Below are 25,130 nucleotides of genomic sequence, written 5' to 3'. Positions count from 1 at the left end.
GGGTTCCGCCAGCAGATGGAACCAGACTGCATCATGAATATGTTCAAGAGTATGAAATCGATGGTAACGGAGACGGAAGCGAGATTGCTGGTCGTTTCATCTCTTGCGCGATGCACGGTATGGAAAGATTCTGTACTCGCAGATGAACCTAACCCTGCGTCTGTTCCGCTTCCCAAGCCTTCCTCACGAGCAACATCCCAACGACCTTCGTCTTCATAGAGCTCCATAAGTTTCTTTTGAAGTCCTCATATCGGGTTTCCACTATACACTCCGATCGACACCCGGCACTGCTCCAACCGCACAAGTAGATGGAAGCTCGCCGAACGACGCCATAACTCAGAGAATGGCCGATCACCAGCGTCCATAGTACAATATATACCAAGACCAATCGTTTCCGAAACCGTCTCGGCATAATGAAGTCCAATTTACCGGTACTGCAAATGCGGAAGCATCTGGGGTTCAGTCAGCTCCCACGGCAAGCACATCTACAGCTAGCGCCCTCCTTCGAGCCGTACAAGTACAGGAACACAGGCGTGAGCGCGCGGCGCATTCCGGTCTCGAAATATCAGGCTATCACTCTTGCAGAAAGACCGGTAGCTAGCGGCGTTGAAGGGCCGGAAACGGAAGAAACTTCGCGAACTCTGGCGTAGACGGCGGAAGCTTCGAAGGATGAGTCGAAGCAGTGATGAATTCTTACAATACAATGTCTCATTACACCTATTTCTGACTTGAGAAAGCAACAGATACGCTGAACAATTGAATCCCCGCGATGCTGTATTTGAAAGAGTTAACTACCGGAATCTCAAAAGCACTGCTTGGCTCTAGTGCCGACTGCTACCGAAGCTTGTTTCGGGGTTTAGTCCATGTGCATCATTATATTCGAAAATGTAAATGAATGCTCAAAACTATGCGTATTTCTTTATCGAGTATGTCATATACTGTATGAGGATATCAATTCTACGTAGGCGGTACCTATAGGCATTCAGCCATTCTTTTGTGACTTCAGACACGCACACAACCCATACAAGGGGAACGCGAAACAGTTTTGCAGCCCATACCAAGCTAGAAGCATGCAGATTAGGTGATCTGACGTCGAAGTAGGCTCCTTGGTGTCTACTCAATTCTTTCCAACAACACCCTCAGCCAGCTGCCATACCCGGGCGAGCACCTCCTCCGTCACCTTGCTTCCAAGCCAAGCGCGCGCCTTTTCAACAACCAACTCCCAAGTGTCCTCCTCACCCTGCATCTTCTTCTCCAGAAACAAGACTACGATTGCAGTAGCCAGAAGCTGCTCGGAGTTTGGCTCGTTGAGTTGAGCATTAGCCAGGCTAGCGGCGTCGCGGTCGAGCTTCATCTCATCGAACGGAAGCTTATCGATAGCTTCCCATGACCCTTCAAAGGACTGCCGTGCTATGAGGCGCTGGAGGAGGGTGCCGGTCTCTTCCTGCACTTTCTGCCTTTGTGGCGGAGAGAAGGAGGGACCCATGGCCGACCGACTCGACCGTTTCGAACCCGACCGACCCGTTGATTGTAATACTTGCTCGGGAGATAACGTGCGCAGCGCTGACGGTTGGCCAGGATGAGCCATGGATGCTGCACTGGCTTTCTCGAAACATCCAAAGCCCATGTCTTCGTCTGAGCCGGCGTCATCTACTGCGCTATTCATACCAAATAGTGCAGGGCCAGCAGCCATCTTTCTAGCTCGGAAGTGCCCGCCCTGTCCGCCTCGCCCGCCTTTCCCGCCGCCAGTACGGCCAAAGGGACCGCCGCCGTAGCCTCCACGGAACATAGCGAATGATCCAGAACTCACCGACGCAGATGCAGGTCCACTGCCAAATCGTGTGTCGCCGCCATACGAAGTGGTCACCGATGATCTGCATGCTTGGCCATGTTCCAGAACTTCCCAGTCATCGTCATCCGCTAGATCACTCCGTTTGATTGTCGATTCCAGAGCTTTTTGGCGTTTGTCGACGATTTCGGCCTCGTTAGTCTCTACAGCTACAAATGAACAGTACTTGCCGCCGACCTGGAACTCGACTCCAAGACGAACAGCCTCTCGTCTCTGAAGCAACAGATACTGGGAGCTATATTTGTTCTTGAGCAGGACGTCAGTATCGCCAACGGTAGCCTCGGATAGCCATCCATGACCATCTTCGAGCTCCTGTGTTGCTTTACGTGCAGCAAGTTGATGAATCATCTCGTCAGTCTCTTTGCGGACTTCGACCGGAATTTCGAGCTCCAACGGGCCTTGGGGTGAGGTGCCCTTGAGGACAACACTCTTTGGTTGCAAATGTGATGACTCTGGAGACATGAGGAGATAGACACAGGTGCGATTGAACGGGAAGAGCGCTGGTATCTCGTGAGGTGTCTGCAAAAGCGTCGGGCGCTTAAGTTCCGGTAGGCCCGCGAAGATGTCCTTTGACTCGCCGTCCTTGGGATGCTCTTCCGCTGCGTCCGGATTATAGATCGAGATGGGCTTCGCGTCGGCGTCTGGGGCTTTGGTTTGCTTGTCGTCGTTATCGTTGTCCAGGTGAAGGTTAATACGAAGGTTGTCGGCAACAGACTCGACGCTGTCATCTTCGTATTTGACTTCGAGACGGTAGTCCTGGATATGAGGGGTGAGTGCACCCTTCAGCATGCGAACAATCTTGCTATCAAGCTTTTCGTTATTTGCAACCATCTGAGCGAAGCCTCTTCCGGCCCTCGCGACGCCTTCAATGAGCGCACTAGACACACCTCCGCCTATACCGATGGGGAAGACACGGACGTTGCCATTCTTCGTGTTTTTGGAGATGTAATCGAACAGCTGGTCTTGAGCCCAAATGTCGCCATCGGTAAGTAGCATGAGCTCGGTAGGAAGTTCGGTGTTGCGAGCTTCGAAACAGGCCTTGACCGCTGTGAGGGTCTCGGTCCCGCCAAAATTGGCCCCGAACGCTTCTACATGTCGAATAGCCTCCTCCAGTGTATCTTGGCCATACAACTGACTCTGTTTCCAAAGAAACGAGTGACTGCTACCGAATGAACAGATGTTGAACGTGCAGCCGATAGGGATCGATTTCAAGAAGACCTTGAGTGCCGACACCAGCGTGGGGATCTGATCGCCCATGCTACCCGATCGATCCGCAATGAAGATGATCTCAGGCTTTTGCGACTTGAGGTTGAACTTCGGTACCAGTGTGGTCATCAATGCTCGCTGATTGGCGAGCGTTGTGTGGGTCTCCAGGATCGCCTGAGGTACGCCGACGTCTTTTGCAACCACCTGTAATACGAAGTCCTTGTCTAGACCTGTAGTACCTAGGGAAAGCGTGGCTGAACCTTGCGAGAGCAAGGCTTCCTCATCTATGGTACTTGTTGAAAGCGATCCAAGCGTTACTTCGATGGGATGTGATGGCGAGATGACCTTCTTGATAGGAATACCTTCTGCCATCTTGACATCCACGGTAATGGAGATACCCTTCGAATCAATCTCGGCCGATGTCTCTTGCAGCTTTCCGGGATAGGATCCGTAACGGGGCGAGATAGACGCAGGGATGGTAAGACGAATTCCATCGACTTCGGCATCGTGCTTCAGCTCTTGGATGTATTTGATGGACACATGCACAGATGCGCCTCCGGGAACGTTGCTGATAGCAGTTGAGAAGACATCCGCCGCCTCATCTAGTCGTTCGAGGAGCGCTGCGGCTTCGCCTTTCTCCTTGGCCTTTTCGTAGGTCTTCTTGGCTTCGTTCTTCTCCTTGACTAGGCCGTAGATGGTACGCTCGCCGATTTGGCAGAAGAACTCGACAACGCTGACGCCGTCGAACAACGGAAAGGCATATCGAATCTCATCCAATGACTCCTGGGACCGGTTCACGAATGTCTGCGTCAAGGTAGTGCGGGCGGCCGTGGAGATGATCGTCGTGTGGGCGTCAACCTTAATTTGGGGGAGGTACGTTCGCTCCCGCGTTCCGGGATGGGAGATGTAACAACCGCACACGTGGCGCATCGTTGCTGTTCTTGTTCGAGGATTGATGGGATGAGAGGAAAAGTTGTTGGTGTCTGTCAAGAAACAGCGCGTACGTTCCTGATATACTTGACCGGCCGGCTGCTGCCTGTTACAACCTTGGGTGGGGAAGTTCCTACCACAGAGGTATGATAGGCCCCCAATGGTCGTGCCAAACTTCGAGCTCATGAGTCACAAACTGCGGGGGTCGTACCATCAAAAGGGTCCGGATCACGGTGTTGAGAGCCCCATAACTCGTTTGAAGCTGTTCCCATTGACGAGCCCTTCTCTTTTTTTGGTAAGTACGTTACAGTCAGTACTTGTTTTATTCGACCATTCGAGATTTTCAAAGCTCGCAGAATGAGTCGCATCCCACACTCTGACGGCTACATGCCGCATAACATCGTTGAGTTGTTACTTTGTGCTGCGTTGCAGCCTCCACGGCTACCTGGACTAGGTAGTCAGGCATCCTAGATTCTGGGGGCGGCCCGGCGCAACCATCAAGCAACGCGAGAGATGGCTGGAACGATGACTCCTACACAGCGCGCAAAGATGAACGCGACCGCATTTCGTGATGTCGCGCGTGTGGGTTGACGGAGGAGAGAGACGCCGAAGTGTCGCGTCGCCCGATTTCTCAGACACCAACTGTGTCATGACGTCAGGCATCATCGCACACTTTTGAAACCTCGCGTCTGGCCGCAATGATATATACGTCGCCCATTAATTTCTCTGGTACTGTTTTTCTAGCAATAATACCTCGCCAGCATAAACGCGCAAGATGGAAATCCCTGGGTACGACGCGCTGGTGTATTACGCCACACCACCCAACAGCTACATCGGCACCACCATCTTCCTCTCCTACATCGTCGCGGCACTTTACGCGACCATCAAGATCAGCTACTCGCTCTACGCTCAATACACAGCCATATTCAACACTTCTAGCCCGTCAAAAGATGAGAAGCTCAATGCAGCAAAAGCAGCGCGAGCGCGCCACATCAAGATCTACGCGTTCCTCGCTTCGATCAGCTTCGCGACATTATCCTACCACATGCTCATGTTCCTGATCGCGCACTACCTGGAATGGAGCGGTGATGAGAGCAGGAACTTCAGTAATGTCAGCGTGGGGAAGGCGAAGAGATGGATGCTGGAGTCGACTTTGTTCCAAGATTTCGCGCAGGATCTGGTCAAAGACGCGCCGAACGCGGTGTGGACGCAGGCTGCGATTCTGGCGACGTGGTTTTGGAATATTTATATGGCGCAAAAGGGTAGGTAATGCTCGATACACACGCGCGAGAAGGTACTAACGTACATATAGCGAGAACGCGCAGATACGACACGTCGGTGGTGCGCACGTACATCCTGCTCGGCCAGATCCTACCCATTTCCTTTACAGTTTCGCTATTCCTGATCCAACTCCATCTTTCATCTCCGGATATTGCAGTCGCAAAACAAGAACCCAAAGCCGCTGTTACGACCAAACGTCGCAAGCCGATAGCAACGCTGCAAATCCCGAACATTCTTCTCAACGCCGCTCTACTCGCACTTCCAGCTCTGCGATCCAACTCAGTCTTCAGCGGTCTACTTCTTGTAACTCGCGCCGTGTTGTTGCTTCCCCACTTTTCGGCTATGAGCTTGAGGGATGCAGATGTTGTTAAATGTATCACCGTGTCTGGTGGATTTGCGGTTGCAAATGCGGCGATGATGAGGAAGGACCTCACTCCTGGCAGCGTCGTGGGAGCATTAGTAAATGGCGGATACGCAGTGAAAGCTCTGGGATGGGATGCAGTATTGGGTCTGATAGTGTATGTTGTGTTGGGGTGGGGCGGAGGGGTCTGAATACACAACCGGCTGCCTTCTAGCTATCGATCAAGTGCCGCATTCATGCTAAGAAATACCTGATGTAGGCAAAGCCCTACACAGGTTTGTAGACTACATCAAGATTGAAAACATGCAAAGTAGGTGAGCTGAAGCTGATGTAGGCTCTACGGTGTTCAATTCCTTCCTACTTTGACGCGGAAAGGTGAATCATAGGTTCCCTGCTGCATTATGCGGCGCCATGTTCAACTTTGCTTGGCGCATCGTTACCCCTTCCCTTCCTGTACCAACCCACTTTCGCACCTTTTGATGCCAAATGCTGAACCAATGGTGCTGTAGCTTCCTCCAGAAGCGGGAGAACGTCATCGTATATGAAGTGGACGATGAATCCCACCTTCATTCCCTTGAGGTGTTTGAGATGACGAAGGTACCACAAGGGTTCAAGCTGCTTGGCGTATTGAGCTTGAGTCTTGGTGCCACAGTCGAATTTAAGCTCGATTTGGATGTGGCGGATATGCTCCTTCGGATCGCAGCTAGTCGCGAAAACATCGTAGTTCAGTGTGAACTTGAGCTCGTGCATGCTTGCCACCCGGAGCAGTTTGGTGCGGTATAGGGTTTCGGCTAACTCGATTCGGTAGGTCTCGTGGACGTGTTCGTACACTGCGAAATGTGGAATCTCAACGCCTTTGATGGTAAATCTCCTGATACCGAGTTGCGTGGGGTTGCTGGTAAACTCTGCAAGATTCCAGGCCGTGGGATTATCGACCATGAGCACCTGATGCTGACGATTGCTATCACGGCTCTCGAGGATGTACGTGTAGATGATATCGCGGAGTTCCCGAGGTAACTGGTGCACCATCTTCGAGGTGAGCTCCGAGCACCAGCCTGGGCTGGCGTCGTCACATACGAGTCTCAAGAACCTGTTGTATGTTAGTTCTCTTCCTTATGGATGTAATGACTTGTGTCTTACGACTGGTAGTGGACTCCTTTTGGGTACATTCGACGTTCCACATCGTTGCGCGACTCGGCGGCTCGCATTCTTGCTTCTGGAGCTTTGGTACTAGTTCAAATCGTTAGGTTCAAATTCATGATGATACCAGCCGCTACAGTTTCTCCAAAACGGAGAAAATGTATGCATGACTGGGATCATCATCGGCGTTGCACCGTGGAGTCGATATGCTGAGCATACTTTTTCTGCTTGTCGAGTAGATTTGTTCTGCTTGTTTAGTAGGCTCAATCTCCTTCGTCACGGCAACTGTCAGTAGTCAGAGGTTCTGGTTTGCGGCAAAGGTTGACAAAAGCTCAACGACCGTTTGTTTGACCAAAGTCGTCAGTGGGGGTCAGTGCGTACCGAGCTGGCAGCTGTTTGCATCGTCTAGGCAACTAAGTCTCGAGTCACGTGTCTCTTCTGCGACAACTCTCCAGGGCGATTCGGAGGAGGAGAGTGGGTGCCTTTTGTTGAGCACCATATAGAGCGGTCAACATGATGGCTTAGACCGCCTTGTTGAGACCGAGTACCGTGCGACATACGTTTGACGACTCGAGGTAACTTTGCTCTTGGATGACAGACATTGCACGTGTAGTACGCTCTGATTCATGAAAACACTTCCTATCATGCGAGCAGTGACCTGAAGGCCTCGCTAATAGGCTTGAACTTGTCAGGTTGTGACAGCGCCCAGTCACGCACCTTTTCAACACCCTCCAGATCCGCCCGCATATGATCACTCGAAGTAGTTCCATTGAGCACCACAACTCCTTGATCCATGACCAGAGCGTAAAGCGCAACAGGCAGTCCGACACCCGCTACTTAACCCAACGCAGTAACCGGCTCGGATCTGATTAGAGAAGGATTGCCGGTCAAAGTCCAGAAGGACTGGTACATGATGTCGTGTTCTCGGCAGAAGGCGCGTAACGGTACATCGTAGCGCGTCTGAGGGTAGAATCGATTCTGAACGACCGACGGCTTTATTGTGGCGTTCTCGTGGATGGCTTGGAGAATGGGGAGGCTGACGTTTGAGATGCCGAGGGAGCGGATCTTGTCGGGCACATAAGACTCTAATAGTTTCCAGGCTTGCAGTGTCTGGTCAATGGTAGGTAGTGGAGAGTGCAGAAGCAAACAGTCAACGTATGACTCGTCATCAGACTCGTTGTATCGTAGGTTTCTCAATGATGATGCGACGGATGTGTGCATTTGGGTGTATAGCGGCGCTTCAGGGTCGTAGGGCATGTTGGTCAGATCTTGGCCGGCAGGCGTGGTATACTTTGTTTGTAACTGTGACGCATAAGCATTAACTAGACCAGGTCTCCGTTGAACCTACGTATAGCTGTTTGCGTTCAAGTGTGCCCTCAGCGAACGCCTCACGAAGCGCTTCACCAACCAAAGGTTCCTGGTAATGTCGTGGTTGCGCAGCTGTGTCGACGCGACGGAAGCCTTGAGCGAGAGCTTCCTTGACTAGCCTCTTCGTTTGATCTTTCTTCCAAGCAGTACCGTAGATGAAGGCAGGTTTACCATCGTAAAGACGTGATGCCTTTTGATCTGCTGAAGCAGAGGCCATGTTGCGCGAGGTCGATAACGGAAGGATGTGACAGGGCTTCAAACAAGATACAGCGACAGAAGTAGTGAGTCTACGAGGAGATAATGGATATAGACATCTGGATGACATATTGCGAGCCCATCGACAGGTAGATGTAGCTAGCTCATACATCCACGTCGAACATTGGAAATCTGGAAACGACCATCCACGATGGTCACAAAATGTGGTACATGACGGGAATTTGAACAATGGAAATGACCTCATGTTCCACCGGTGCCAAGCCTTTATCGCCGAGGCACAAGAACACGCCAATGAACCTTCCGTCGCGAACACCACGCATCCAACCACCTCAATTTTCTGGACTCGTGTACCGAAGCCCACCCCGAATTACTTCCCGCGCTTCCGTCTGAGTGAACACTCGATCCGATATCTTCACATAATCCTGCAGCACCCGTGATTGTCCGGTAGTGGTGAGAAGAATCCTGAAGACGCCCGCTGATGCCTTCTGGTGCTCGAACAGTACTCGTAGGAACGCATCGCACTACTGCACACTAGCGCTAAATGCGAGGTTATTGAGGCTGTCAATGACACATATGCTGAGATGCGCAGTTGCTGCTAAGAGTGCTGAGAACAAATCGAGGGCTGCTAGCCAGCTCTCATCCGAGCCGTCTAATCCGTGTAGGACGTCCTGAGACACTTCGACGACATCTCCGTCGGACTGAAACTGCAATAACTGCGATATAAGGCCGTACACCAGTCCGATGAGGCCGACCTTTTCTACATGGCGATCTCTTTCAACCTTGGAATGGTCGCGGAACGAGGCCTCTCGCAAAGAGAAGGCGTTGTTCTTGCGCGCTTAGCTAAAGCCGTTACAACAGGTTATTAGGGCGGCTTCATACTTATCTAATGATATCTTCTAAGGACCGCTCTAAGAACCGCGTTACGTTATTATGAGCTTTTCGCGACAGTACGCTGTCATGAACCAGCAAATGGACATGATGTGATGGCTTTGAGATATGGTACCATTTCAGATTCGACTGGAAAGGTCTATATACACCCAAGGTACTTTCATGCGTGACTTGTCGCGCCATCCATACGGATATTTTCTGCTACCAGGTAGTTATCAGTCTTACGCGACTCTTTCTCAGCTTTTCTTGCTTTCTTCGCCGCCTTCCTCTCTTTGCGCGACGGAAACTCACTCCCAGGTCCTTTCAAAACAATACCAGGATGTACGGCTGCCAACAATACGAGCGCCAGCACCATTGGTACAGCATCAAGTCCCAACACATACCCTTCCGTGCCCACGAGAACGTTTGTCGCACCCTTGACTCCAGCCGAGAACTCGATGAGCCGGAAGATGATACGCGTGGTGATGAGCACAAGGACAGCATACAGTGTATACGTCAACCACTTCCAACGCACCGTACCTGCCCGTCGGTCACTTTCCGTATCCTCTCGACCTTGGCGCTCCACCCTCAGCATATCCAAATGAAACCTAACAATCAGCGCCAGAAACATCAGGATGAAGATCTGTTGCACCCCCACGCCGACCATATACACATTCTTCCCGTACCCATTGGTCTTAGCACCAGCCTGCGGGTTCATCATCACTCCACCCGCAGCCTGAACGATGAAGCTGAAGATATCAAGCCCCACAAACCAACGTCCTATCTTGACCGCTTCGATACGCCATAGCTTCTTCCGCGGGTGCAAGAAGTAGACGAGCCGGCCCGCAGTCATATACACGAAAGCGTTGATCCACAGCGGCGCTAGCAGGAAGAGCAGTGTAGACAAGATAACCAACGCCTCGTTCTGCTGGTTTCGCGTACCGAGCGCGCGGAGTATGAAGGAGACAAACTCCCAGATCGCGCCTGTGATGAGCACCCAGCAGAACCGTTTGCGATGGAGGACTGCGAGGCCAATGTGTGCGACTGTGAGGAGACCGAAGAAGAGGGCGAAGACTATAGCGGCGGCGAGGGAGGGGTTGTATTGGTAGAGCGCGTTGCAGGCGTAGGGTGGGACGTGACCGTTTGAGTCGGGGATGGCGGTGATGCATGCTGGTGTTGTGGGAGTGCTGGATGAGGCTGTTGACGACGACATGGTCGGTAGAGTTACTTGATCGTTGTATTGCAGCGGACTGGTAAAGACAGAGTCTGTTCTGGGATATTGAAGCGAATGTGTTAGAGAGGTGGCAAAAGCACCACGAGTATCTTTATGTGGTCATGCTCCGCGCGTGACACCTCTTTCTTTTCGTCCACGCAGCATTACCCGGGCTGATATAACGCTCCAAGCATTAGGCTCCGCGGCAACACGCGTTCGTGCCTAGATAAACCCCCTTTCAAGCAAATTGGCGTGCAGGTGTCTTTGGCAAACCCTCCGAGGACGTTTTGGCATCCGTTCCGATGTGCCAAGCCACCCGCGGAGGGTTTCCATTCCCTCCGATGAGCATATAAAAAGCTGAAGTAGGCGTTTGTGTCCCCCGACTCTGCCCTACCATAGCAGCAAGCCAGTGCTTGGCTCATGTAAGACCAATCATTCAGTACCGAATGTCTTAGCACCGATCATGGGTGTAAGCGGAAGGCCTCCAAATACGTTTACAAGAGGAAAAGAAAAGGTTGTATAGACATGATTGAAGAATAAGTATCATGGAATTACCGTCGTGGTGTATAAATATAGTCATGCCAGGGTATCATGCAAATCATCGCTTCAGAACGCCATGTCTCTTCCATCTCTCGTCTTCATATCGTTTTTGCCGCCGTTCTCACGGGCATCATTCATTATCGCGCCCAGCGCGCCACAGGGTCAATGCTGTAACCTGCAGGTGTGCTGTATGCTGTGCTTCTAGTAAGAAGTGTTAGCGGTGTTTATGTTGCAAAAGCTCTTGTGTTAACAATACTTCTCTTTTTAAGAGAACCTAATTATATAAGTATATATAGATTTTAGAAGTTATAAGTTACTTATTATAATAAGTTATTAAGTATACTATAAAATAAAAGTAATAGTTCTAAAGTATAACTTTACGTATATAGTAACTATATAAGTTAGAGGCAGAGTATATAAGGTACTTTAGCGTTATTATTACTTATATAATATATACATACTATAGCACTTTTTTTTACCTTTATTACTTTTAAAATTCTAATTTAACTATATATTCTTATTAATATTAAATACTACTAGCTTTTACTTACTAATATAGTAAAAGTAACTTACTACTAAGTAGCTATATAAGCTAAGTATTATTTATAAATACTTATAAACGTAAACGTAAACTTATACACTTAATAAAGCGTTAAGTTATATAAGTTCTATCTTAAGCGTCTACTTAGTATATAATATAATATAATTTATAATAAGTATACGCTAATAGCTATATATATAAGTTTATACTAAGTAAGTAAATACTTTTTCTACGCTAAGATAGCTATAGTAAATATACTACTTATTTATCTAAGTTAGCTAAGTTACTAGCTCTCTTAAGTAAAGACTGTTTTTTTTACTTAAAGTAATATTAGTAGTAATATAAAATAGTAAAGGCATACTAACGTACTTTTTACTTCTTATAATATATAAGTTAAGATATAAGTTAGTATTTAAGCTATCTTCTTAGATAGTAAGAATAAGTATAAAACCTTATACTAGAGTAAATAAAATATATTATAGAACATATAATTGTATAAGTAATAATAGCTGTAGGTAAGACACAAGGGCATGTTGCGAAAAGATTAACTAAGACTTACTTTGTGCCATCACTCGCTCCAAAAACAAGAAGTGCATCATGAATGCAAGTGCTCGAAGATCCAATGCTTTCAGAAACTTTTGAATACCCAAGAGCATGCTTGATTGGGTCGGTGGGGAACGCGACACCTCGTTCGCTTTCGAAGGGTATGAGGAGGCTCATAAGAACGCCCAATGTGTGTTTTTCTATCTTGCAGGCCTCAGACTCATCATACGAGTCTGCCGATCAGCAAGCTACCATCGCTTTCGTTCGCCCGCAACTCCGGGTTGCGATAAACCGTGTGCGCCGGCCTTGGCAACACAGGACCTTGGCTATCGCAGCTATCTTGACTTGGGCTCCGTGGCTGTTCGGTCTCAGCATGTTGTATGTGTATGGTCGGAACTTCTGGTACGTTGTGGTTCTTGGAGAAAGCTAAGCGATATTTCGACCGTGCCGTCATCTTGGGCTGAAAACCGTGTGACGGCATGTCGTGTCGCTCAAGGTTGCTGCATTCGATGAACTCATCATTACGAGAGGTTGAGCGAGAGCTCTTCGGACGGCTGATGCCGGTTATCGAACGGCGGCGCCCTGAGTCATCGCCAGAGCTGAATTTGCGGGCGACGATATCGTCTAGGATAGATTTGAAGTCATCGAGGAAGATGGTGTCGGATGCGCACTTGAAGACGAGAGCGAACCGCCAGTATGGGTTGATGCCGCTACTGGCCGTGACTTTAGCAGCGCTGACGGCAACGTCGGTAAGCAGGAAGACAATGGAGAGTAGCATGCACGCCAGCATGACGCCAAACCTCCTGTTGATACCGACGAGAGTCCACAGACTGAAGGCGTAGGTCTTCTTGATGGCATGTATGAGCTTCCATGTTGTGAAGATCCACCAGGGGTCGCGCAGCAGAGCCTCAAACGGCCGCATGCGAGGGTTGATGTTGGAGCCGTTTGCAAGTTGATTGAAGTAGGCAAAGTTCGACCACGCCTCTGCTATCCAGAAAGGTTGAACACAGATCAGCGATATGATGAAGAAACGAGATCCCCAGAGTGGTAAGAAGGGTCGGATCTTGAGCCACGAGACGACGTTATGGAGGAAATATGATATGAAGAGTAGGGTTGCAGTCGCGCTGAGGTACCAGCCATATCTCGGGTCGTCGACGAAGATGAAGGTGCCGTGCCAGATGGCAAGAACAAGCTGAGTGGATTAGTAATTGGTATATACGGCGAAGCAATTCGCCTGGAGAGCAGCACCGAGACATACCTCAAGTAGAATAAGCTTGTGAAGCCACATGCCAGAGCGGTAGTTGCAGAAGACGATCAAGATGAGGATGATCAGAGCGCCGACATTGTATCCTTGAGCCCACGCCTCGAGAAAGCCGCCCTCGGTCGTCATGCTCTCTCTGTTTGGTGGCGAAGTACGCGTCGTAGCCGTTCCAGGGAATCGCTTCGCCATGGCCAGCATGTCCATGGTGCTGAGCGGTGCCATTGTTGTTTCTTGTCAATTCTCAGATCAGAGCGAAGCTGAGTCCGAAGCCATGTAAGGCGACTTTGCTCACGTCGCGTATGAAGTGAGAGCGCGTCGACAAAGTGGGGCCGATCGTGGGCGAGAAGACGGGTGAGTGGCAGCAAGAGGCGTGAAAGAAACCCGGGGTATTGCTGCCTTACATAGAGTGGCAGAACCGGCTTTCGGGTAGACGTTATAGCAAAATGTAACGTTCATACAAACCTCTGCCGCCCTTCCAATGTGGCGGGACCGGCAACAAGGCGGTTGGGCTGGGTGGGCACAGCGAGGCTTTCAGGGCTGCTGGCCGCAGTAAGCCTCTCGCGCTGGCCACGGAAATGCGGAACACATGATCGCATTGCCATCGCGACGGACATGCCGCCGCTCTAAATTCTGACAAACATATTGCGCACCAAGTCTAGGTTGCGCAGACGTCTTATTGCGCGACGGAGCAAATAGGCGGAGCCGGGTGTTGTTGGTGTGATGCGTTGTTGATCGGCGGTGATGTCAGGCGTGGCTGTGGTTGACAGGGCTGCCTTCTCATCTGCCTGAGACGAAAGCGAAAACCTTACGCTGACTCGACGCCAAGGTCTGTTGAGCCTCATTCCAGTAGTACATAGTAGTACATTTGGGCGCGCATTCATAAGAGCTACTGCAGTAGCGGTCAACTTGACTTCGACTACCTGAGGGCGAGCAGTCAGCGAACCTCGCGCGTAGTATCTGTGTTGGGCGAACTGCAAGGAGCGATCGGTGTAAGCACACTAACTGTACGACGGAGGACGGCAATGAAGGGGCGATCAATACCGTGCCTGGCAACAATGTAAGCCATGGCAATGAGGAAAGATGTCATACTGTCGCAAAAGGAACAAAGAGGTTGTTCCAAGATCTCATATGCCCGGCATGATCTCATCCGACGATTCCACCAACCTGTCACGCCAACGAGGCTGCATCAAAAGTACAGCAAAGCAGAAAAAGCCATGAAAAACGCATGCGGATGTCGAAAGTTTGTCTAACAGTCGTTTCTATATCTATGATAACATTACGGAGGGTGACGTACGATCTATGACCCGATTGGCTGCAAGCGCCAGGGCGCAAACTAAGCCAGGGGCCGAGAACCCTTAGGCAGAGGAACAAAGAAACCGCCCAACCTCTCCAATCTCCCCATCCGCTTCTTCCAGGAAGCCTGGTATTTTCTTTGTGTTCGCGATCGTCAAGTCCAGGAAGCCCGGTTTTACCCAGTGTGCGTCTTTTCTTCTTTGCCCGCAACCGCTATGCGCGTCTTGCCCCACCGGAAATCGTCCATCCTCCACAGCGTGTAGAACTGCGTGCAGACGTTGACGTAGGCCGCGGACCAGGTATAGGCAACGCAGCCAATGACCGTCTGGACAACATCGATGAACGAATCGCACGATATGAGAGTGACCATTAAGTCGAAGACGCGTCGGTAGTACTCGAAAGCTACGATATAAAATATGGTCCGATTGTCCAGGTCACCTATTATGATGTTAGCAAAATTTCAAGAATCACAGCCGGAGTGGTACGTACGGAAGAACCGCGAGATAAGAAGTGCTGGGTTCTGCACCCAATGCGTCAAGGAAGCCAAAGCAGAAGCTCTCTCCATCCAGCCTGTCGATTTGCGACTAAGGAGGAGGCTGTCGCTTGTGAGCGGCCCCAGCGTCCATCTACGGCGTTGACTGACAAAGACCGAAGGCGTAGTCGGTGCCGTAGTGTACGCCCGCGCACTGAGGTTCACACGCGTCCGGACGTGGGCGTAGTGTGCAATGACGAGACAGACGTGATCTCTGTCCTCGCTCATCATGGAACGGACGGTTCGAAACAGACCATCGGAAGCCTTGGGATAGTATCCAAATTTCCCCAGGATGAAGTCGCCCATTGTCTCCTCGCAGACTCGCAGTAGTTGACAGCAGCCAGGCAGGCACGTCACCTTTCCACTTGTGAGACTCTGACGCAGGCGACGCCGATGCTGGCCAACCATGTACTCGGCGTTCTGATAGAGATACGAAATTGTCCAGCCTCCCAAAGCAATCGGGTCGGGTCGAATGTAGCCGGTTACTCCCACGATCTCTTCGCCTTCTCTTGCGGTCTGCATCAGGTTGCGAACGCATTTGGTGTCGAATCGGGTGTCTGCGTCTATTCCCATAGCGTAGTCCACTTTCTGGATGGATTGGGTCTCGAGGAAGCCTGAGAGCTCGGCAAAGAGCTTGGGCGAGATCATCTTCAAATCGGGGTTTGCCTTGCGCTGATTAAATTTGTTCAGGAACGTCCGGATGAGAATGATGCCATCTCGTTTGCCGCGGTTCTCGTTCTTGATAACGCAGATGATTGGAAGCCCTCGGAATTCACCCTTGATGATTTCAATGTCCATTGGGCCGTCGTCCCAGGCAGTATACGCTTCCTTCATGAACGTACTAGTCGGATGCTCAACAATGTCTTCTTTCAGATGGGCGGAAGTCGTCTTGGTCATGCCCTTGCAGCTCACGCGACCATCGCAAACTACGACAATAGCCTTCTTGTGATCAGCCAGCGACTGCTGCTCCGCCAGCGAAACCAGCGAATTCATCATCTCTTCATACGACTCGTTGTAGCAGCAAAGCAGGTAGACCAAGCTCTCCGGTGTTGCGGGGATCGTGATCTTAGGCGGGTTCAATCGCTTTCGAATGAGGGCATGGATGACCATGGTGATTTCGATCATGTCCACAACGGCTCGAAGAATTAGGTTTGGGAAGAGGACCCAGGAATACTTTGCCCAGTTTGCGAACATGTACATTATGAAAAGGCTGAGTGGCTTTATTAGCAACTCGTGTCTTGCGCACTGAGGAGTGATGGCATTGATTCACTTACTTGAATGGTATTAAGATGGCCCATATGACATATTTCTCAATCCTGAGACGATCCGTATTGACATCTGGAAGATGTTCGATAGCGCTGCTCAAAACCTTGGATGAGAAAAAGCGCGATCGTTTCTTGAGATTGCCAGCAATCTGAGCGCCCGAGCTCGCGGTATTGAGGACATCCATCTTCATGGGGAGAAGATAGGAATTCCCGTGTTGTGATGTGGTGAACGGCGAGTGCTACAGGAGCGAAAGATGCTATTCTAGTATTTTGTACAAACGCCATGTACCTTTTCTCGAATTGAGGGTCAAGTGTCAGGGTACGAGCGTCAAACTAAGCATATCCACATTGGAAGTCTGGTTAATCTCTAGAACGCCGGCTAGGCGATACAGTTTCAGGCGGTGTAACGCAGGGACGCCAGGGACGGTGACAGGGCTGATCACCGAGGTACCTCCAGGCGGCGTGACATCTTGTGCCTGCGTGCGTGGCTTTCCTAAAACACATTTTTGTGGCGATTTTTCATGCTGAACATGCATTAGTTCGGAGGTACACCGGTGAGTCCAAACATACGGACCGCTTCGGAACACTTGGTAGTACCGAAGCTAAGACTTGGCGCGTAGCGAGACTCGCTGCTAGTGTATCAATACCGGATGAAATTTTGCCATCGCAATACGGTCCTGTCTCAGTGGGATTGTGCGTTCAGTAGAGTATCAAGATAGGAGTAATTTAGCGAGTTCAAATATATACCTCGTCCCTAAACCATGTCGCCTCTGGGACTTTCTCGATTACTGAGCTTGTTATTTCGTACATCACAATTTGTACAACCACGGATTATCACTGGATTACGCAATTCCCATGGAGAAGTACGATCAGAATTCCGTTGTTGCGATCATCGGAGTGGGATATGTTGGCGAACATCTCATGGAAGTCTTCTCTTCCGCTTACCAGGTTATTGGGTACGACGTCTCAGCTCCTCGAATAGAAAGACTGCGCTTGAAGCACTCCCGGAGAGACAATGTCAAATTCTCAACCGATCAGACTGATTTGAGAGACGCGGCACACTTTCTCGTTTGCGTACCGACCACTCTGGGATTGAACGGCCAAGTCGACTCCTCACATGTTCGCAGCGCAATAGACATGCTGCAACGCTACGCAACCGACAAGTCGATAGTGGTCATAGAGAGTACCGTTGCGGTCGGCATGACAAGAGCACTGCTTGGGCCGCTGGCCGGATCGCGCGGCATTCTTGCCGGGATGTCACCAGAGGTAGGATGACTTTTTGCTCCGAAAGAACGAGGACTGGCTGACACCTACCAGAGAATCGACCCAGGCCGAATCGAGCCGCCGCCTAAATCAATACCAAAGGTTGTCTCGGGGCTCGACGACATTGCCCCAGGCTCGCTGGACGCCATTGTACGTCTGTATGAGACGGTCTTCGATACTGTGATCCCTGTCAGCAAACCCGAAGTCGCGGAAATGTCAAAGTTGTACGAGAACTGCCAAAGGACGATAGCCATTGCGTACGCCAACGAGATGTCAGACGCTTGCCAGGGACTTGGGATCGACCCGTTCGAAGTGGCGCGCACAGCCGCCAGCAAACCTTTTGGGTACCTGCCCATGTACCCTTCATTGGGAATCGGGGGTCATTGCATCCCGGTCAACCCGATCTACTTCATGTCGACGTGCAATCTGCCGCTTCTCCAACAAGCACACGAGAAGATGATGTCGCGGCCGTCGCGAATCGCCAGCCAGCTTCTGGCAACTATGCTAGACGAGTGCCACAAAAATCATGGTTCGACACACCGCCCCAGGCTTCTTGTCGTCGGAGTCGGTTTCAAGCCTGGCCAGTCGGACCTGTCACATTCGCCTGGCCTGCAGTTGCTGAACTACGTGCGACAGTCGGGAGAGGTAGATCTCATGTTTTGCGATCCTCTGGTGAACCAGGAGGCGATACCCGAAGTATCAAGATTGGAAGAAGGTTCTTGGCAGCCTGACGTCTTGAGGTCGTTTGACGCCATCGTCGTAGCGGCGAAACAACCTGGCTTAGATTACACAGTTCTGGAAACCTTGGCAGATGTGCGGATTGAAGTCTGGAACCGATGATAGCTGACGCGGGCGTCAGAGGCCGACACATGTTCAGTCGCATTCGCAAAGTGGCTCTATTGGTTGCTTGGCTGGCCATCTTCTGTACATTACGGTTTTCGCCTACTTAATGGTAATACACGCCATCTTTCGTAATCGGCCCGAGGAAGTGATCGTCCGGTCTTTGCATTCGGTACCCAAGTCTAAGACCGGCTAATTTTGTCTGCACATTTGGAGATCGGGCCTAACGGGCGTTTATTTAGTCGATACCGGCGCTTTGGGGCATTGACCCCTGAGGTTCGGATGTGAGCGGTGAGCTGTTGCACTACCACCGATGGAAACTCAAACACGCGGCGAACAGACGTGAGGGAAGCTTGTGCAACCGGCTTACGGCCTTGCTATGATCGGAACGGATGTAGAAAAGCTGGACAGCGCCGCATCAGTCATCCAGATATCCAATTCATCATGAATAGTGCATTGGGGGCTTACCATCCATTCTACTACACTCCATTGGGAAATGTATGCCCGGTGATAAATCCACTCGTCAACGTTGAGACTATCAACTACGGAAGATGTGGACCAGGAGTTCAGCAACCTGAGTGTAGCCGTTGCTGCTCGAAAGACGTGAGTAGTTGAGATCTTGATACATCAACTGCCGTCTTACTCATCCATTCAAATAGGGCATTCGCATGACACATCCAAACTTTGCTGGTCAACATGCGTGTCTTTGGGACTATGGGTTAGCATGCGATGGCACCCAATGGCCTCCAGGATTCAATACATCAGATACGCCTCGGCCCAAGCTGGGAGATGTTCCCTACGGAACGAAGATCTTTAATTGCAAAGTGGAGAATACGCTTGCCCTCACATACGATGATGGTCCCCGGGAGTGGACAGCAGATTTGCTGGACATCCTGAAGGCCAACGGCGTCAAAGCGACGTTCTATATCAGAACAATTAACCTGTACTGGGAGCTGATAGCCCATAAGTTCGACGAGAGGTCTGCGCTTATTAGAAGAATATACAAGGAAGGACACCAGATTGCAGGGCATACCTGGGGCCACAAGGACTTGGACAAGATGACTCCGCACCAACGCAGAGACGAACAGATAAAAGCAGAGATTGTTCTCAACGACATCCTAGGATTTTTCCCGACCTACATGCGCCCGCCCTTCAACATCTGCGGCCCTGAATGCCAGGCCGAAATGGGAGAGCTCGGCTACCATGTGGTGAGTTTGCAGAGAGCAGTGTGAAGGACCAAACTGACTGTGCCGAAAGACTGCAGCCGACCTTGATGGACGAGACTGGGCAGGTAATTACACCTATACGGAAGAGAATTTCATGGAGAAGATCAAGGGCAAGAACCGTAACGGGGTTCGGGCCTGGTTGGGCCTGGCGCACGACACCCACGAAGGTACCGTGCATAGATACACACAGTTCATGATTGACAACGCACGGGCGCATGGATACAAGCTGGTGAGGGTAGGGGAATGCTTGGATGACCCAGAGGAGAACTGGTATCGGGACCCTTTGACGGGTGACAGGCCTGTCGAAATGCCTCCAAGAGACATGCTGTGATCTATTCTTGTAATTAGCCTTTGATGATAAGCAATGATGTGAACCAGGAATCTGCCTGTCACCAATGCGGGGATGAAAGTCAGGACCGAAAGTGAGAAGCGAAAGTTACGTGCAGTCCATCCATGGATGGGTGCTTGATTAGTGATTATGTTCGGGAACGCGATGACGTTCCTGTCGCGTGCGGAAGATTGTCCGTGCCTCCGCCCGCGTAAACAGCTGTACCAGCAAGCCATCACCTTCATATACCAGCAACCATGTCTCGCACCGCCATACCACGTGCCGCACTACGTCTCAGCTCAAGAAGCCCGTTATGCACATCTTCGAGGTCAATTGAGGCGCCGAGCCGCAGTCTGTAAGCTTCAATTGCTGCTTTGCGCAAACTTCCCCGCTCACACCACTCAGGCCTCTCCTGCGCCCAACACCACAATGCTCGTCCCACGCCACCCGGAGCTTCTCTATAAGCACACAATTGCAGAAGAAGGCCGGTAAAGCGAACAAAGCCCACGCGCGAACCGACTCCGCACCTCCCGTCAGCAACCCGGGCCCATTGACACCTACCGACGAAGCCTACGATGTCTCAGGCCTGGAGGCACAGATCCTCAAGGCTCTGGAGAAGCTTACGCATGACCTCAGCCAATTGCGCAGTGGAGGAAAGACGAACCCTGAGATCGTGGAGAACTTAAAAGTGCAACTGGGCACGGCAGGAAACAAAGAGACGGTGAGACTGGGGGATATCGCACAGGTTGTTCCCAGAGGGAGAATGTTCAATGTCATTTGCGGGGAAGACACGGTAGGTAAAGCCGCTACTACGACAACACCAAGTGTTCTAACACTACACAGCATGTCAAGCACGTCACAAGCGCCATTGCCGCCTCACCGCACTCGCTCACGCCTCTCACGCCCGAACCTTCGAACCCACTCACCATCCAAGTACCGCTCCCACCGCCAACGGGAGAATCGCGTCGCGCAGCCGTCGAGTCGGCCGTCAAGGCTTCTGAGCGAGCAGACAAGCTGATACAGCAAGGACGCCAGGAACACAACAAGAAGTTGAGGAAGTTCGAGCTGAATCGCGATGTGCTACCGGATGACCTTCAGAAGGCGAAGAAGAAGATGGAGGAGGTGGTGAAGAAGGGACACGAGGAGGTTAAGCGCATCAGCGATGGCGCGAAGAGGGTGCTTGAGAGTCAGTAAATAGCATGGAATGGCATACTGCATTGTCGGGAAAGTACAAAAGTATTACATTATCATGCGCAAAACTTCTGGTGCACGACGCATGCGATTGAGAAGTGTTGCGCCTGGGCAGATTTGTGTAGACTCTGCCTTACGTCTGCCTCATAGCAGTTTGCATGTGCTTACACAACTTCTTAGCAAAACGGTGGCCAATCGAGCCATCACGTACTATCTCATACACATGGTACAGGGTTTCAATTGGACGATGTAGCAGCCGGCATCAACACGAGCAATGCGAGCGGCTCAGCCTCCACAACAGTGCTTGGCGCGACACCCGCGCATCATCTGGTGACCATCAAAACCACTACATATAGGGAGTGGCTAGCCAGATTTACATGCCAGGCTCCATATATAGGAAGATGAACATCGCGAGGAAGAGCTATGACGACTGTCATAGAGTCAGATGACACTGGTACAATCAGGCTTGGCGGAGCGGACAGTAAGAAGGTATGTGTGCTGATACCGACAGCCTCTGGCTGGACAGATGTTGACATGATCAGGGCACTACAATCAATACAACGTCCACAACCCGGGCTGAAGGTGTTGTGGTCACTCGCCTGCCTATGGAAGACGACCTCGAACTACCACCTAGCACCGATGCGAAGTCGATCTTCCACATCTACGAGAAGCACAAGTGTCATAAAGGCATTACACCAGTCCTCGATCCTACTCTTGAACGACGGTCTGGCCCAACGATCAAAGAACAGAAGACTACACGCAAGAAGGAGAGAGAGCGTCAAGACGCTGGACTACCTAGTGTAGAACCAGACGATAATGCTTTCTTCCTTCACCGACCATACCTCGCCTTCCACGTACCGCCTCACGTAATTTACACTGGCAGCAGTAATTACACCGCGCAGCCAGCTATCCTGATACAAGAAGGTTGTTTCTGGAAAGAGTATAAACTCCAACTCCTCCCATCCACCCCCGGCATACTCGACCCACGCGGTGTGGTACCATGGCGCCACAACGCTGTAGACAAGAACGCCCTCAAGCACGATCACCATAAGCTCAAAGGGTACAAAGTGCGGACGTGGAGGTTGTGGGGTGAGACGGGCAAGGAATACGTTCATTCCGTGAAAGAAATCCGCAAGACTGGCGAAGGAAGAGATCCCGATATGATTACGACGACGGATGGCAAGTTAGAAGAACCTGCGACGGCCGAAGAAGTGGTGTATCTGCGTTGGAAGAGCCCTCTTTCTCGTAACACGAGATGCTATCATTTCCAGTATGTCGGTATTGACTTTTTCTGGAAAGGAACAGGTACTATCAAGGAATCTCGTACGTGTGGTGTCTTGTTGCGATTTAACCATCTGAAGCTAGTCGCCAGGCTACCAGTCACTGAAAAGAAGAAAGAGGAGCGAGATGAGGTGTGTTTGGGAGTATACACGTCGTCTGTTGCGAGTAGAAAGAGTGGTGCTTTGAAGTTATTCGATGTTGTTATCTTGCGTCTCATCAATGAAAACGCGCCCCAGATGCTACTTCGAAGTGAGGAAGGGGCGGAAGAAGAAGAGGCGGAAAGTACGAGGATCTTGCGGATGAAGAGAAGTAGGATCTATCAGGTGTTTGTAGCTACTGCTATGTGTATGATCAAGAGTGAGAAGGAAAAGAGACATACTTTGCTGGATTTGCTGGTGAATGTTGCTGAAGGTGGTGCGGGTGGCTGACTATGAATGGTTGGTTTCTCTTGAGCATACTCCAGTTTGGATATACCACTAAGTGTCCTTTGTCAAATCATGACAGTGTATGCATGCAGTTTGAGTGTAAAGTATGCTGGTGTGTTGCTGGAGCCTCGGCTGGTTGCTATCGATAAGCGATGCGCTAAACATGGAGGTCATGACGTGGGAGATGGCCATTTCTAAGAATTCGACGCCACCACTCCTCCAATACCCCATCTCCCTTCGCCGATTCTCCTGTATGCCCGCATTTGCACTTCCGAGACAGTACACCTGCGCACGCTGTTTGCGCACGAATCGAAGATCCAATGTCTTCGTTCCATCCCGACCCGCGCCGGCAGGGCCTCTGAGGCGATACGGGCAGACGGCAACACAGCGCAAAGACGAGGATGACGGGAAACAGGAGCTGGAAGACGCAGGAAACAATGGTCATGGACCAGACGCGGAGGCCGAAAAGGAGGAAGGCGCATTCACGCGACGCATGCGAGAAATGAGTGAAGACGCGCTGGAATCGGGAGGGCATGGCGCCGTCAAAGCTGTGGAAGAGGCAGGCTTCAGTGCAGACCTCAAGGCACAGCTCGAACAGCGAATCGCATCTGCAAACCTCCGGTCGTCTGAAGCAGAGCTGCCCGCCTTCGCCTCCCGCCACACACGCGAGCTTGCCACAACAGAAGCCTGGACCGGCACCGAGTCCATCCACGATGCGAGCCTGCGCATGCTGAACGACGCCCATAAGCCGCTGCGACTCGGGCGACCAGCCAAGATGCCAGGCGTTCCTATACCCCAGTCCATTGATACCGGACATGCTCGGAGCAAGGAGGGGCGGGGCGTGAGATTGGCCAACGCACGCGACAGGAGCACCGTCTACGCTTCCATCAACGAAGACGAAAGTATAGAGGCTTTCGACCGAGAGAAGCGATTGCAAGACCTCAAAGACCGCTTCGAACCAGGGGCGCGTACCATCGTCCCTGGCTCTATCCAAGGGATCGCATCTCTTGCGAATAAAAGGATTGAAGATGCCATCGCTCGTGGCCAGTTCAAGAACATCCCGCGCGGAAAAAAGGCCAACATCGAAAGAGACTACAACGCATCGAGCCCCTTCATCGACACGACCGAATACTTCATGAACAAGATTATACAAAAGCAAGAGATTGTACCGCCGTGGATCGAAAAGCAGCAGGAGCTCACGTCGGCTGCAAGCAAGTTCAGAACTCGACTACGGGCGGACTGGAAGAGGCATGCTGCGCGCGTGATAGCCAGCAAGGGCGGATCGCTACTCGACCAGATCAAGACAGCTGAGGCATTCGCAAAGGCAGAGCTGATTGCAAACCCTCTGAGAAGGAAACAACAAGAGACCCTCACCACTGTTGACGATGACGGGCACATGTCACAAATTACCTTGTCAGGAGGGTTGAAGGTAGACTCAGGCGAAGGGTCCAACGCGGAGCCAGTAGTCACGGAAGAAGTCGTAGCAACGAAGGTTACGTTTGATGCCTCCCCAGAAGCTGTAGCGCAGGACCCAGCAGCAGCTACCGTAACAGAAACAACCACGGAAACCATGGAAGTACCTGTTCAAGCTCCCGAACCAACAGTCGCACCAGCACCGTACCCTTTCCGCGACCCAGATTGGGAGCGTATCGAAGGCGGCTACTGGAAAGTCGCCATCAAGGACCTCAATGACAAGGCGCGCAGCTACAACCTCCTCGCACCCGAGCTAGCTAAACGACCCTACTATAATCTGCAGCGCGAGCTGAACTCCTGCTTCGCCGACGTCGCGCCCCAACTCGCCGGGGCCATCCTCGAACGCGCACGCAAACCGCCCAAGAAAGCAGATAGTTGGCAGAGCTCTGGCCAGAAGAGCGTGCTCGACAACATCATTGGAGGGCCAGTCCGCGTACGAGATGAACGCCGCGAGAAGCAGTATGGGTTCCGCCAATTTTGGAAAGACCTCTGGGCCGACAAGTCCAGCAACCCTTATTGAGCCAGTCACCACCAAGCCCGATCCTCGCATCCTCATCCCGCGGACTCCGAAACGCTCTCGTCACCGTGTCCTTTCGAAACCCACTCGCCCACCGTTGTATGTAGCTACCGCGCCCTTGCTGCACGACATCGAGAGAGAGGAACATGATCGACACGCACATACGCTTTCGCCTATCCC

At 51.3% G+C, this 25,130-nt stretch overlaps 9 protein-coding genes across 9 annotated transcripts; 3 read left to right on the top strand and 6 right to left on the bottom strand.

Moving 5' to 3' along the window:
• Positions 1-1,117: 1,117 nt before the first annotated feature.
• J4E78_006759 (uncharacterized protein) lies at positions 1,118-3,985 on the bottom strand (the record flags this gene model as incomplete). Its single annotated transcript, XM_049367369.1, has 1 exon — positions 1,118-3,985. The coding sequence occupies one exon, from the start codon at positions 3,983-3,985 to the stop codon at positions 1,118-1,120; it is 2,868 nt and encodes a 955-aa protein (XP_049221116.1).
• A 775-nt stretch (positions 3,986-4,760) lies between these two features.
• J4E78_006758 (uncharacterized protein) lies at positions 4,761-5,818 on the top strand (the record flags this gene model as incomplete). Its single annotated transcript, XM_049367368.1, has 2 exons — positions 4,761-5,247; positions 5,298-5,818. 2 exons carry the CDS (start codon positions 4,761-4,763, stop codon positions 5,816-5,818), a joined length of 1,008 nt encoding a protein of 335 aa, XP_049221115.1.
• Positions 5,819-6,026: 208 nt separating this feature from the next.
• J4E78_006757 (uncharacterized protein) lies at positions 6,027-6,656 on the bottom strand (the record flags this gene model as incomplete). The annotated part of the gene is made up of 1 exon (XM_049367367.1): positions 6,027-6,656. The coding sequence occupies one exon, from the start codon at positions 6,654-6,656 to the stop codon at positions 6,027-6,029; it is 630 nt and encodes a 209-aa protein (XP_049221114.1).
• A 948-nt stretch (positions 6,657-7,604) lies between these two features.
• J4E78_006756 (uncharacterized protein) lies at positions 7,605-8,352 on the bottom strand (the record flags this gene model as incomplete). The annotated part of the gene is made up of 2 exons (XM_049367366.1): positions 7,605-8,069; positions 8,116-8,352. The coding sequence occupies 2 exons, from the start codon at positions 8,350-8,352 to the stop codon at positions 7,605-7,607; spliced, it is 702 nt and encodes a 233-aa protein (XP_049221113.1).
• A 1,047-nt stretch (positions 8,353-9,399) lies between these two features.
• J4E78_006755 (uncharacterized protein) lies at positions 9,400-10,431 on the bottom strand (the record flags this gene model as incomplete). Its single annotated transcript, XM_049367365.1, has 1 exon — positions 9,400-10,431. The coding sequence occupies one exon, from the start codon at positions 10,429-10,431 to the stop codon at positions 9,400-9,402; it is 1,032 nt and encodes a 343-aa protein (XP_049221112.1).
• Positions 10,432-12,278: 1,847 nt separating this feature from the next.
• J4E78_006754 (uncharacterized protein) lies at positions 12,279-13,538 on the bottom strand (the record flags this gene model as incomplete). The annotated part of the gene is made up of 2 exons (XM_049367364.1): positions 12,279-13,247; positions 13,314-13,538. The coding sequence occupies 2 exons, from the start codon at positions 13,536-13,538 to the stop codon at positions 12,279-12,281; spliced, it is 1,194 nt and encodes a 397-aa protein (XP_049221111.1).
• A 1,246-nt stretch (positions 13,539-14,784) lies between these two features.
• J4E78_006753 (uncharacterized protein) lies at positions 14,785-16,597 on the bottom strand (the record flags this gene model as incomplete). The annotated part of the gene is made up of 3 exons (XM_049367363.1): positions 14,785-15,047; positions 15,099-16,351; positions 16,416-16,597. 3 exons carry the CDS (start codon positions 16,595-16,597, stop codon positions 14,785-14,787), a joined length of 1,698 nt encoding a protein of 565 aa, XP_049221110.1.
• Positions 16,598-17,261: 664 nt separating this feature from the next.
• J4E78_006752 (uncharacterized protein) lies at positions 17,262-18,509 on the top strand (the record flags this gene model as incomplete). The annotated part of the gene is made up of 2 exons (XM_049367362.1): positions 17,262-17,672; positions 17,724-18,509. 2 exons carry the CDS (start codon positions 17,262-17,264, stop codon positions 18,507-18,509), a joined length of 1,197 nt encoding a protein of 398 aa, XP_049221109.1.
• A 668-nt stretch (positions 18,510-19,177) lies between these two features.
• J4E78_006751 (uncharacterized protein) lies at positions 19,178-24,953 on the top strand (the record flags this gene model as incomplete). Its single annotated transcript, XM_049367361.1, has 8 exons — positions 19,178-19,717; positions 19,767-19,902; positions 20,316-20,418; positions 20,469-20,856; positions 20,907-21,249; positions 21,487-21,584; positions 21,797-22,817; positions 23,314-24,953. The coding sequence occupies 8 exons, from the start codon at positions 19,178-19,180 to the stop codon at positions 24,951-24,953; spliced, it is 4,269 nt and encodes a 1,422-aa protein (XP_049221108.1).
• Between the last annotated feature and the right edge of the window lie 177 nt (positions 24,954-25,130).

Source organism: Alternaria triticimaculans (genome assembly GCF_023758025.1).
Source record: "Alternaria triticimaculans strain BMP 0046 chromosome Unknown scaffold_9, whole genome shotgun sequence".
Taxonomy (NCBI): Eukaryota; Fungi; Ascomycota; class Dothideomycetes; order Pleosporales; family Pleosporaceae; genus Alternaria; species Alternaria triticimaculans.
Note: the sequence above shows the minus strand (reverse complement) of the source record. Positions and strands in the feature narration are given on the sequence as shown.